Genomic DNA, 14,419 nt, shown 5'->3' with positions numbered 1-14,419 from the left:
TTTCTCAAATTTATAGACATGCATGAACTGCAAGATGCAAGAACTGACCATCCATGATATCAAAGTTATAGTTTTAACCATGAGTGTTTGTTTACAATTACATTGTTTACAATGGAGTGAAACAAGAGTATATGTTGGGTCCTGATGTGGGTACGACACTTTAACTAAGGTAATGAGGCATTTATAATTATACTGTATTCTTCAAGAACCAATGGGTATTATTAATTACGTTTAAAGTTCAAAAATGGATGTACCAATCACTGATTGGACCTTAACATATATCTTTTTTAAGTGTTCCCTCCCATATTTTACCTTATTGTTTAACTTTGTATGTTTCCCTCTGGGAACATGTCTAAATGCTTTTTAAAGCTGAAAAAATGTAAATAAAAATACAAACAAAAAAAACCAAGAGACCATGAGATGTAAATAAAGATAAGGTGAAGGGATACAACTTAAAAGCACAATCTCTAATTTCAACAGCCAGTCACTTTGTTTGGTAAACTGAGAGATGGGGCTGGGGATTCAGGGACTGCCAGTCCATGAGGTTGAAATGATAGTTTGATGAATGATTTGAAGCTATGGTATACTTCAGCAATAAGGCCAGAAGGGGTGTGGTGTATGGCCAATATATCACACATGGCCAATATATCACACACGACGCAACGCGGAGTGCCCGGATACAGCCCTTAGCCGTAGTATATTGCATTTCGCTACACCTGCAATAACATCTGCTAAACACGTGTATGTGACCAATAACATTTGATTTGATTGCCAATATACCACAAACCCCCGAGGTGCCTTGTTGCTATTATAAACTGGTTACCAACGTAATCAGAGCAGTAAGAATAAATATTTTGTCACACCCGTGGTATACGGTTTGATATAACACGACCCTCAGCCATGGTATATCAGCATTCAGGGCTCGAACCACCAAGCGTATAATGTGCATTGCTTAGCAATACAAAGCACAGATATAGTGATGAACTACCAATAGGCAGTAGTACGTAACTATTCCTATCATGTGTTCTGTGGAGAAACAATACACTGCCCCACATCTGGCCTAACTGTGACTGTAAACCATCATCACACACCATGTTAATAATTGGTTCAGACTGATACTTTGTTGAGAAATACTTTCAGTAGGGTGATTCGTATTTCACTTGCATTCAGCCCGTATACAATTGGATTCATAAGTGGAGATACTAGAAAGATGAGCATGCCCATAATCTTTTGCAAGTCAGCTGAGACATTCTTGAATCTGTGTGATACAATTGTGAAGGTTCCTACAACCTCAAATATGAAGAATATGACCAACTGTGCCACACAGGTGTTCAAAGCCTTACTCTTAGCTTCTGACTTTCTTGTAACCAAGCAAGTGATCAGAATCTTCACATAGGAAAAAATCTGAATGGATACACTTATAATCTGCATGACTGCTGTGTTAAACAGTCCTATGACATTATTCAGTGTAGTATTACCACAGGTGAGTTTAAGAAGGGAGGGGTTATCACAAAACACATTCATTATGGAGGATCTACACCGGGGCAGCTTTATCTGCAGAGAGAACAGCAGTAGGATCAAGAGGAGGTCAAGACCCCAAACCAGTAAAATAATGAGCGCCACATTCCTGGGTGTCATAATAGTACTGTACCTCAACGGCTGGCAGATGGCAACATAACGATCAAAGGCCATAGCCGCAAGAATAAAGAGAACCGCACCTCCGTACATGTGGAGCAAAAACCCCTGAATAACACATAGAGGGTAAAAGACCGTGTTTGTCTCAGTCACAATGTCTGACAGCACCTTTGGGAGCATTGCAGTGATTCCTATCAGATCGTTGAGAGGAAGATTGAAGAGAATAAAATACATGGGTTTGTGAAGGTTCCTTTGCATGACGATGACAGACAGTAAGGTCAGGTTGCAGAACACACCAAATGAATAGATAGCAATGCCCAGGAAAAAGATGGGATACTTTCCACCAGGTGGAATATAAAATGGGTCCAGAGTTAACTTATAGCTGACGCTGAAGGATACGTTATCCATCAGAGCTCACCAGAGTGGTGCTGGAAACCTAGAGAGAACAATGTTGACAATGAGTCTAAGAACTATGTACATGAAATTGGCTACATGTTTAATATACAATACAATGCATCACCTTCCACGAACAGCACAGCATGAATCTTGAGAAGATGTAAGTGCCTCCAGGTTGGAGCGCTGCTTTGTACGTATTGGACTTTGAAGCGTTCTTTTATTGCTTCCTTCTGACTGCTATGACAGTCTTAGAATCCCATGAGATAGTGGAGCTTTGATTTACAGACAGGAAGCGGCTCCATGGTTGCCCATTCATTTTCATTGTAGCTAGGCTGGGGACGCAATTCTATCCAGGCGAAGAGATCGGCAGTGCTCATGCACGTGATTTATACAATCTTTTTTGTATTATCCAGTAGTGAAAAAGGTGCTCAACATTCATACTTGAGTATGAGTAAAGATACCTTCATGAGAAATTATTCAATTAAAAGTGAAAGTCACCCAGTAAATTAGTATTTGAGTAAAAATCTAAAACTATCTGGTTTAAAATGTATTTAAGTAGAGTGGGGGGGAAAGTACTCAATTGTCATACTTGAGTAAAAGTCAAAAGTAAAAGTAAATTCTATACCGTACATCAAAATCCTTTAATTAAGCAAACCAGACGGCACAACAAAAACATTTTACAGGCAGACGGACACACTGCAACACTCAGACATCATTTACAAACACAGTATTTGTTTTTAGTGTGTCCATCAGATCAGAGGCAGTAGGGATGACATTGCTTTATATTGATAGGTGTGTGAATTTGGGGATGTGGCTGTCCTGCCTAAGCATTCGAAATGTAATGAGTACTTTTGGGTGTCAGGGAAAATGTATGGGAGTAAAAAGTACATATTTTCATTAGAAATGTAGTGAAAAAGTTGTAAAAAATATACTCTTAAAATACCCTTAGAAAACTTAAGTAGCACTTTAAAGTATTTTTACTTAAGTATTTTACACCACTGGTATTATCAACTGTAAACTGTGAAACACAGAACCTAGCTCCCCTCAATGAATTTCATTAATTCATCCATTCATTTATTCATTCATTAATGAATTGATTTATTCACTCATTAATTGATTCATTCATTCCTTACGATTACAGTAACATTTACTTTTTTACAGTACAATTCACTCAAAGTGAAACTTATACCATGACATTCAGGAGCGCCTCTAATGGGTACACACTCACACATTTTTTATAGGCCTAATAGTAAAGACATGTCAATTAAACAAAAATATATGGACCTGATAGTAAAGACATGTCAATTAAACAAAATGTTGGGCCTAATAGTAAAGACATCCCAATTAAAAAAAATGTAAGGGCCTAATAGTAAAGACATGTCAATAAAGAAATATATATTTTGGACTAATAGTAAAGACATGTCAATTAAAAAAAAAAATATGTGCCTAATAGTAAAGACATGTCAATAAAAAATATATATATATTGGCCTAATAGTAAAGACATGTCAATAAAAAATATGTATGGGCCTAATCATCCCCAGCTTACAATTGGCTCAGTTATCCCCCTCCTCTCCCCTGTAACTCTTCCCAGGTTGTTGCTGTACATGAGAGTCTGTTCTCAGTCAACTTACCTGGTAAAATAAGGGTGAAATAAAACAATTCATAAATAAAAATGTATGGGCCTAATAGTAAAGACATGTCAATAAAAAAACGGCAGGTAGCCTAGTGGTTGGGCCAGTAACGGTAAAGTTGCTAGACTGATTCCCAGAGCTGACAAGGTAAAAATCACGTGAACAAGGCAGATGCCTAGGCCATCATTGTAAATAAGAATTTGTTCTTAACTGACTTGCCTAGTTAAATAAAGGTTAAATAAAAAAAATAAAAACATGTCAATTGACGTATTTTTTTATGTGGCATGAACACAATCAGTCACGATGTTGTCATCTGATTGTCAAACAAATCATTTAAAAAAGTAGGCTACCTGCACACGTTGGTCCACTCCAAATCATTCCAGCTTCCAAACAGTGCACTGTGCACCCACCATTTTGATGAATGGTAGGAGACAGTGTGATGTCATTCAACGATTTGCCTACACAGTGGTGTATATTCATGGGTGCCAATGGAAAATATTAAAAAATCTATTCATCGTTCTTGTCTCAAAAATGTCCTTCAATTTGCAAGTAGCTGAATCTATCTCACCAGAGAAAGTCAAGTCATGCTCCTTTTGACCAGACAGCATCCGATACATTGGCTACACATACAGGGGTGCTGTTTCTCTCACTCGGATGCGTTCTCTGGTGAGATTGACGTGTGTCTTGCTTTCGGCGGGCATCTCTGTCAAATGATCAATATGAACAGAGACCACCCCAATGTTTTGTTACCTGTAGAGGAGCTCATGTCTCATTCAGATGCCTTACCATCACTGCCCCTCCCCTTTCCTGTACATATACAATATCTAATAGAGGAACACATAGTTTATTTTCAAATATCACTGATATCTAAAAACAAGTTATTGATACATGTTTTATAATTATAATACTCTCTGTTACAAGTCAGGATGTCTCTTTTTAACTTTCACTGTCTTATAAAGGCCCCATTCTTGTATTCCATGTTTTGACCATTATTCATCTAATACAGTTCACTGTGGCTACTTAATTCCATGATTACATCAGTTAGAAGAGACTGTGTCATCTTGGTGTAAAAAACATGTATTAATGAGCACCGTAGAGAGCTGATTAAATGATGTCTCATTAACTGTCTCTTGTTGTAATTAATCCATTGGGACTTCAGAAACCTCTTGCCAGTTATAGTTATTGGAGTCTTCATCTCTCGCTAATGAAGCATGTTGATAAAAAATACCACTGAGGCACCACGTTCAAGTTAAGCCTCTGCCTTATGGTTTGGTATTATTACACATATTTTGATTAGATAAATCATATAGATGATATCTCAAATGTCAATGCATTTCAATAGAGAGAAATGTATCTCCTAATCATAACACTGTCTTATTTAATTATCCATGCCTGTAGCCCAGGCATGCTGTAACCATAGTATCCATGTTGATGCTCCTTCAGAACAGATATTAATCATAGGTTAGAAGTGAATATTGAATATCTGCTCATCTCTATTACCCCTTCCGTTCTGATGTGTCAGGATGTCCGCAGAGAGAAACATTTACTAAGTATCTATTAAAACTAGAGGGGATAAGGGAATACGTGGACACTGACCGATGGGATTGCAGTGGAGACAAGCGGGCCTCTTTACCAAAGTGGCGTATAGAACTGGGGAATGGTCAGAAGGGATAAGTTAATCATCCCACCCAGGAGAGAGAGCCCTATTGGACAGGGAGGTGGTTCATTAATTGAATCAAGCTCTGGTCATTGTTAGAGGATGAAGGATTAGGGTCAGGCCACCAGAACCTCTCTCATGACTGGAGGAATACTGTAGGATCCTGAGGGATAGAAGACTCCATGCCGCTGACTAACTATCCTCACTTTACCCACTGCTAGACCATCCTTCACAAACCCACTGAATTGGTGAGGAATTAGTTCTCCAAAAACATACAGTGCCTTCAGAAAGTATTCAAACCCCTTGACTTTTTCCACATTTTGCTGTGTTACTGCCTGCATTTAAAGTCAATTAAATGTAGATTTTTTTTTGTCACTGACCTACACATAGTACCCCATAATTTTAAATTATAATTGTTTTATTAATGAAAAACTGAAATGTCTTGAGTCAATATGTCACGTCGTTCGTCGGAAGAAGCGGACCAAAGTGCAGTGTGTGTATCGTTCCACATATTTTATTGAACTGTGAAACTATGCAAGATACACAAATAAACTAAAGAACAAAAACAACAAACCGTGACAAAGAGGTGCAACATACACTAACTCAAAAACAATCTCCCACAAACCCAGGCGGGAAAAACAACTACTTAAGTATGATCTCCAATTAGAGACAACGATGACCAGCTGCCTCTAATTGGAGATCATCCCAAAAAACAACAACATAGAAATACAAAAACTAGAACATAACAACATAACAACATAACAACAAAATCTAAACTAGAAACCCCCCCTGTCACGCCCTGACCTACTCTACCACTCTACCATAACAGCTTTATATGGTCAGGACGTGACACAATAAGTATTCAACCCCTTTGTTATGGCAAGCCTAAATAAGTTCAGTAGTAATAATGTGCTTAACAAGTCACATAATAAGTTGTATGGACTTACACTGTGTGCAATAATGGTGTTTAAAATTAGTTTTGAATGACTACCTCATCTCTGTACCCCACATATACAATTATTTGTAAGGTCTCTCAGTCAAGCAGTGAATTTCAAACACAGATACAACCACAAAGGCCAGGGAGGTTTTCCAATGCTTCACACAGAATGGCACCTATTGGTAGATGGGTAAAAAAAAAGCAGACACTGAATATTCCTTTGAGCATGATGAAGTTATTAATTACACTTTGGATGGTGTACCAGTCGTTACAAAGAAGCAGGAGTCCTTCCTAAATCAGTTGCCGGAGAGAAAGGAAACCGCTCAGGGATATCACCATGAGGCCAACAGTGACTTTAAAACAGTTACAGAGTTTAATAGCTGTGATACAGTGCCTTACAAAAGTATTCACCCCCCTTGGCATTTTTCAAATTTTGTTGCATTACAACCTGTAATTTAAATAGATTTTATTGGGATTTCATGTAATGGACATACACAAAATTGTCCAAATTGGTGAAGCGAAATGAAAAAAATTACTTGTTTCGGATTATTTATTTTTTAATAAATGGAAAAGTGGGTCGTGCATATGTATTCACCCCTTTGCTATGAAGCCCCTAAATAAGATCTGGTGCAACCAATTACATTCAGAAATCACATAATTAGATTGCACACAGGTGGACTTTATTTAAGTGTCACATGATCTGTCACATGATATCAGTATATATACACCTGTTCTGAAAGGCCCCAGAGTCTGCATCACCACTAAGCAATGGGCACCACCAAGCAAGCAGCACCATGAAGACCAAGGAGCTCTCCAAACAGGTCATGGACAAAGTTGTGGAGAAGTACAGATCAGGGTTGGGTTATAAAAACATATCTAAAACTTTGAACATCCCACGGAGCACCATTATAAAACAAATTGAAAGAATATGGCACCACAACAAACCTCCCAAGAGAGGGCCGCCCACCAAAACTCACAGACTGGGCAAGGAGGGCATTAATCAGAGAGGCAACAAATAGACCAAAGCTACAAAGCTCCACAGCAGAGATTGGAGTATCTGTCCATAGGACCACTTTAAGCCATACACTCCACAGAGCTGGGCTTCACGGAAGAGTGGCCAGATAAATAGCCATTGCTTAAAGAAAAAAATAAGCAAACACATTTGGTGTTCTCCAAAAGGAATGTGGGAGACTCCCCAAACATATGGAAGAAGGTACTCTGGTCAGATGAGACTAAAATGTAGCTTTTTGGTCATCAAGGAAAACGCTATGCCTGGCACAAACCCAACACCTCTCATCACCCTGAGAACAGCATCCCCACAGTGAAGTATCGTGGTGGCAGCATCATGCTGTGGTATGTTTTCATCGGCAGGGACTGGGAAACTGGTCAGAACTGAAGGAATGATGGATGGCACTAAATACAGGGAAATTCCTAAGGGAAACCTGTTTCAGTCTTCCAGAGATTTGAGACTGGGATGGAGGTTCACCTTCCAGCAGGACAATGACCCTAAGCATACTGCTAAAGCAACACTTGAGTGGTTTAAGGGGAAACATTTAAATGTCTTGGAATGGCCTAGTCAAAGCCCAGACCTCAATCCAGCTGAGAATATGTGGAATGACTTAAAGATTGCTGTACACCAACGGAACCCATCCAACTTGAAGGAGCTGGAGCAGTTTTGCCTTGATGAATGGGAAAAAATCACAGTGACTAGATGTGCCAAGCTTATAGAGACATACCCCAAGAGACTTGCAGCTGTAATTGCTGCAAAAGGTGGCTCTACAAAGTATTGATTTGGGGGGGGGGGGGGTGATTTAAAAAATATATATACATATAAAATTAACCCTACTAAAATGTAAAAAAAAATATGTATACATTTTTTATTTATTTAGGAACTCAACTTATTGTTGAGAGTTAGAGAATTTGAATACTCAAGGTGCAATTTTGAAATTTGGTAGTTGTTTTTATACATCTTTCAAAGAGATTCTCTGGTACTTTTGTATACTTTTTAGCCAGTAGTTCTGAAAGTAGCAAGCCAAAGCGGTCTACTAAAATTGCATACTACGTCACATTATGTGCAGATATGTGCACCACGTTTATGCTCTGTCTTTCCCTCTCCTGTGTGTGCATGATGTGCCTCTTACTAGCTGTCACTCATATGGCAAGCTCGTTGGTCAAACTCAAATTGCTAGGGGGTTGGCCCACATGGGGGAATAATGAAGGGAAAATGGCACAACACATCTTCCTGAAAAACCATCTCCTTCAAACTCGGGATTTTGTGGATATTGAGGTAAGACAGTAATTCTGCTAAAATATTATTATGCATATTTTAACTACTGTACACGTTTACACATCCAGACCAAACTGGGAGGTGTCAAACAAAAATACTTTGTAGTCGCCAAAGTTCCAGAGCATGGCATTAATACTGCTAATAAGAATGTGTTGTTAGGTGTCATGTTATACGGCAACAATTTACCGTGTGATTTTATGAATGCTTATTAAAAAGCTATTGTTTAAAAACCCTAAAAATATATTGTTTACCTTTTATATTTCTAAATACATAATGTCTATTTGTTCGGCCTGTGGCCCACAAGCCCCAAAAGTTTGAGCACCTTGTTTTTTTTTATAAAACAGTTTGGATTATGCACGCATACTATTTTATACAGGAAATGTAGCCATATTAATTTGTTTTGACATCCACTAGTGTTTTCCTCTCCATTGCATCGTTCCTTTCCCTGGTGGGGATTAGAGTTTAGGGATCATAGATAATCAGCCCTTTGGTGTTTAGGCTGATTCGTTAAACGCTACAGTACATAGAGATCATGACGCTCATTAGTACTATAACAGCTTGACCAACAACGGAAAACAATGTCAGGTCACTATCACTTGACCCGCTGTCAATATCAAAAGTATGCACTTGCTCCACTTGGGTAATTTACAGTGAAATGATATAATTCAAAGAGGGCTTGCAGACAGGCGGAAATAGCTGTCATTTCACTGATCGAGGGCACAACATGATAGATCTAAGGCGATGTTGAGAGTATGGCAGTAGACCCCTATGGCACCATCCATAAAATTGTTACATATTTATACACATTGAGCTTATAATGCATGGTCTAGTTTACCGATAATTAAACAGCATAACTTGGTTTATTGTTGCATATCTATGTACCATAAGGACTGAATGCAGCAACCAATGTACATTATCTCAGACACATACTGGGCTACAGCGGGGTGAAGGCCAGAATAATTAAATCACTTACAGTATCAGTATAAAATATCAGTATTTGATCTTACAGCTAGTCTGGTCCCAAAACTTTTTGTGATGTCTATCCAACTCCTATATGGAATAATTGTCACACCAACCAGCCATGTTGGCCTGCATGGTGAGACAATGAAGACGGTGGAAACAGATCCAGGACCAGGCTAACAAACAGCTACACAATATCATTCAAAATCTAGTTGCCAGGTGGCTTCCGTTAGTGATGTCACGGTTGTTATAAGTAGCGGACCAAGATGCAGCGTTTTCGTAGTTCCACATATTTATTGACCGTGAAACTAAATGCCATACATAAGTAAACTTGAATTACAAAAGCAACAAACCGTGACGCAGAGAGGACAACACACTACTCAAAAGCCAATAACCCACAAACAACAATTAGAAACACCCCTACTATATATGACCTCCAATTAGAGGCAACGAGGACCAGCTGCCTCCAATTGAAGGTCAACCCAATAAACCCCAACCTAGAAATAGACAAACTAGAACTACAACATAGAAATAGAAAACATAGAACAAACACAAAAACACCCCGTCACGCCCTGACCACTCTACCATAGAAAATAACAACTTATATTGGTCAGGACGTGACAGTACCCTCCCCCAAAGCTGCAGATTCCGAATGCCAACACCACAACAACAACCCCCGCCCCCCCCCGAAAAAAAAACACAAAGGGAGGGTAGCGTGGGTGAAAAATGTCTATGGCGGCGGCTCTTGTTCTGGGCGTAGTACCCCCACCACCCGCTGATCCCCCCGCTTCTGTTTGTCCGGAGGAACCAGACCCTGGATCATCGTCGGAGGCTTCGGACCGCCAACCGCCGCTGAAGACTCTGGGCTAAAAGCCGCCGCTGAAGACTCTGGGCTGCAGACCACCGCTGAAGGCTCTGGGTTGCAGACCACCGCTGAAGGCTCTGGTTGCAGACCACCGCTGAAGGCCGAGTGCTCACAGCAGGCACTGGCTGTACCGGGTTATGGATGCGCACTGGAGGGAGAGTGCGTGGAGCAGGAATCAGTCTCACCGGACTGGGAAAACACACTAATGGCCGAGTGCTCACAGCAGGCACTGGCTGTACTGGGTTATGGATGCGCACTGCAGGGAGAGTGCGTGGAGCAAACATTTTTTGGGGGGGGCTGCCTCTCGCACTTGCCTTTCGGCGCGTATAACGCCTCGTAGTATCGTCGCTCTGCCTTCGCTGCCTCAAGTTCCTCCTTCGGTCGGCGATACTCCCCAGCCTGACTCCAGGGTCCTTCCCCGTCCAAAATCCGCTCCCATGTCCATTCCTCCTGCTGCTCCTTCTTTCGCTGCTTGGTCCTTCTGTTGGTGGGTTATTCTGTCATGATTGTTATAAGGAGCGGACCAAGAAGCAGCGTTTTCGTAGTTCCACATATTTATTGACCGTGAAACTAAATGCCATACATAAATAAACTTGAATTACAAAAGCAACAAACCGTGACGCAGAGAGGACAACACACTACTCAAAAGCCAATAACCCACAAACAACAATGAGAAACACCCCTACTATATATGACCTCCAACTAGAACTACAACATAGAAATAGAAAACATAGAACAAACACAAAAACACCCCCTGTCACGCCCTGACCACTCTACCATAGAAAATAACAACTTATATTGGTCAGGACATGACAACGTGAAAATTCACATGGTGATAACAGTGGAGGCTCCTCAGAGGAGGAAGGGGAGGACCATCCTCCTCAGTGAGTTTCGTAAAAATAAAAATAGTGAAATGTTAAAGTTATCCTTTTAAGATAAAACTATGCTAAATATATTTACGTCACCAAATAATTGATTAAAACAAACTGCTTTGCAATGAAGGTCTATAGTAGCCTCAACAGCACTCTGTAGGGTAGCACCGTGGTGTAGCCGGAGTACAGCTAGCTTCCTTCCTCCTCTGGGTACATTGACTTCAATACAAAACCTAAGAGGCTCATGGTTCTCACCCCGTTCCATAGACTTACACAGTAATTATGACAACCTCCGCAGGACGTCCTCCAACCTGTCAGAGTTCTTGCTGCATGAACTGACATGTTGTCCACCCAATCAAAAGATCAGAGAAAGAATCCAGTAGTGAAATTATAAGCTACAGCTAGCTAGCACTGCCCTGCATAAAATGTGGATGGGTAGTTGACTCAGAGGGAGAAAGACACTAGTTGAACAGTTTTAATTTATTTAAAAATTAAGGAGAAGCAAGAGAGAGAAAGCGAGGGAGCTAGCTATATTTTATTGTATTTTGTTCACTTACACCTACTTAGCTAGCGAATGCAGCTAGCTAGTTTATTAACCTACTCAAACACCAAACAGAGAGGGATGCTATGTTAGCTAGCTGGCTATGGCTATCCAACACTGGAACTGCTCCAAGTCAAGGTAAGCTTTTGGTTTTATGAATTTATTGCCACCGTGGCCTGCTGGTGTACCTGCTAAACTGTTTGCTGACTGCATGATTGTAGTGGGTTTACTAACACGTTAGTTCTCGTAGTTATATTCATTATGACGTCACTTTAGCTAATATGTTGACAACGATGTAGGCTGTGTGTAGTGGTTAGCTGATGTGACAGACAGCTGATGTGTTGTGCACTGAAGTCCACAAGCAAAGGGAAAAGATGAGAGGAGGAGAGCGCGTAGATGCGAGAAGGAATTAACAAGCATGTTTGTATGTGACTGCTATGAAAGTGGACTGTGTTTTCGGGTGATCAGGGGTATATTTATTCAGCCAATTCTGTTGAAAAAGGTTTCTTAAAATTGAAGCAACGAAGTCGGAATAAACATACCTGAATATGTCCAATAGAAACTTCTATTTGCAACAGTTGGACTAATAATTACACCCTATATCAGCTAGATGCAAGAGTATGCAAAGCGGTATTGAATGTGTCACTGTCTATCACCTTGATTACACTCATTTTTCTCTTGACCTGTGCACCTACGTTGTAAACTTTCATTCATAGGCTAGGTTGTAACAACCTCATGATGGGTATAAGGAAAATTAGAGTGTCATGTAGTAGCCTAAACCTATCGATGTTACATTGAGCTGGGTGAATGGAATATGAATCACAGTCATCCAATATGCTGTAATAGAAATAAATGGCCCCGAACTCCACTGGTTGATAATCACGTGACTTGATTGACATCAAATTAAGGATGTGTTTTAGATAAAAAGGATGTGGCCGATACCTGTGGCAGGATTGTCACTCTCTTCAGCAAGGTAAAGGTATGGCTTTAGAGGACTGCCTTTCTACAGGTTTTCCTCTTGACTGATTGCAGCTCTGGTACTCTTACTCACTCTACCAAATGTGTTTATTGAGGTATTCAAAATGACTAGCAGCATTCAAAAAAGAGGATACAAACAGCATGTGCTAAAAGCTGTATTTACAATTGTTGTCTATAATAATCATTTTTATCTATATTTGTATGTCTTCTTTTTTCAGATTCGCCCTGCATTGCTAAAAGGATGGACAACAACATGTCATTTCCAAGCCATATCCTTCAAATCCAGGGTTTTGAATTCTCACAGACATTCATGTATCCAATTTTTTTCTCCATGCTGTTTGTTTATCTCTCCCTCCTTGTGTCTAACATTGGTGTCCTGGTAGTCATCATCAAAGAAAGAAATTTGCACCAACCAATGTACATCCTCTTCTGTAACCTGTCTGTAAATGATCTGATTGGCAACACTGTCTTGTTGCCTCGCCTCATGGCTGATATTGTTTCAACTGAGAGGTTTATCACGTACAGCCAATGTGTTACTCAGGCCTTTTTCAGTCACATGTTTGGATCAGCCTCACATATGATACTGATCATTATGGCCTTTGATAGGTATGTGGCCATATGTTACCCGTTAAGGTACACATCAATAATGACAACCAAAACTGTAGTTACGCTGTCTGTGTCTGCTTGGGGGGCTTCACTTGTTTTAGTGTCTGTCCTACTGGGTCTCACCATAAGGCTTTCCCGCTGCAGTTCAATCATTCGAAATGTTTATTGTGACAATGCATCATTGTTCAAGCTATCCTGTGAGAACGTTTCAATCAACAACATTTATGGACTCTTTTTCACAGTGCTGCTCTTTACTTCTTCAATGGGAAGCATAGCTGTCACTTATTTCAGGATTGCTGTGATTTGCTGGACCAAGAAAAGCAAGGAGCTGAACAACAGAGCATTGCAGACCTGTGCAAGCCACCTGGTGGTGTATCTCATTATGCTGTGGAGTGGGTTTCTAACCATCATACTGCATCGCTTTCCAGACTATCCATATTTGAGAAAACTGGCTTCTGTTCTATTTCATGTTGTCCCTGCTCATTTTAATCCAATTATCTACGGCATGCAAACAAAGTCATTGAGGCAGAAAATCATACAAATACTCTGTCGGAAAGTTACACACTCATAATACAGATATTACTATGTAAATCAAATCGAAAGGCTTGATTATTCTGGTCCTAAAACACCCAAAACAAAATGGTTTGTATTTTAACAGATGCCAGTCTTAAAAGCTGTGTTCTTGGTACTTCTCTAACATATTCATCATCTCCAGCACCAGCCCAACATCAACATACAGTACGTGAAAATGACGTGTTTCTATGTCTTGTAGTCAAAAAGATAGAGTAAGATAAGTGTTTCCGATGACATCATCTGCTGTGTATCATGTGATTTGAACCAATTATGTGCAGGCAATGAGCAGAAAAACTTGTGGCAGCAATTGCAATATTTCCCTCTAAAGGTTATGTTTTGCCATTTTCACATATTTTGATGTTGGGGTGGTGATGGAGATGATGAATATGAAGATTAAATAATTGTTTTATTACCCTTTAAAGGTTATGTTCTGTAAGATATTAAGAGGTATGAATGAGGGAACCGTAAAGGTGACAATGA

General features: G+C 39.9%; 2 protein-coding genes across 2 annotated transcripts; one reads left to right on the top strand and one right to left on the bottom strand.

The window, feature by feature from the left end:
- Nucleotides 1–975: 975 nt before the first annotated feature.
- LOC106613198 (olfactory receptor 52B2-like) lies at nt 976–2,043 on the bottom strand. Its single transcript, XM_014215226.3, has one exon. It carries the CDS (start codon nt 2,041–2,043, stop codon nt 1,108–1,110), a length of 936 nt encoding a protein of 311 aa, XP_014070701.1. The 3' UTR covers nt 976–1,107.
- Nucleotides 2,044–13,001: 10,958 nt separating this feature from the next.
- Nucleotides 13,002–14,416, top strand: LOC106613199 (olfactory receptor 52E4-like). The gene has a single exon (XM_014215227.3). The coding sequence runs from the start codon at nt 13,002–13,004 to the stop codon at nt 13,935–13,937; it is 936 nt and encodes a 311-aa protein (XP_014070702.1). The 3' UTR covers nt 13,938–14,416.
- Nucleotides 14,417–14,419: the final 3 nt, after the last annotated feature.

Source organism: Salmo salar, chromosome 09, assembly GCF_965601325.2.
Source record: "Salmo salar chromosome 09, fSalSal1, whole genome shotgun sequence".
NCBI lineage: Eukaryota > Metazoa > Chordata > Actinopteri > Salmoniformes > Salmonidae > Salmo > Salmo salar.
The sequence above is the reverse complement of the archived record's forward strand: the minus strand, read 5'-3'. Positions and strand labels throughout refer to the sequence as shown.

What these genes read in the sequence shown, in the direction of transcription:
- LOC106613198 (XM_014215226.3), bottom strand. Translation starts at nt 2,043, where the DNA reads ATGGATAACGTATCCTTCAGCGTCAGCTATAAGTTAACTCTGGACCCA.
- LOC106613199 (XM_014215227.3), top strand. Translation starts at nt 13,002, where the DNA reads ATGGACAACAACATGTCATTTCCAAGCCATATCCTTCAAATCCAGGGT.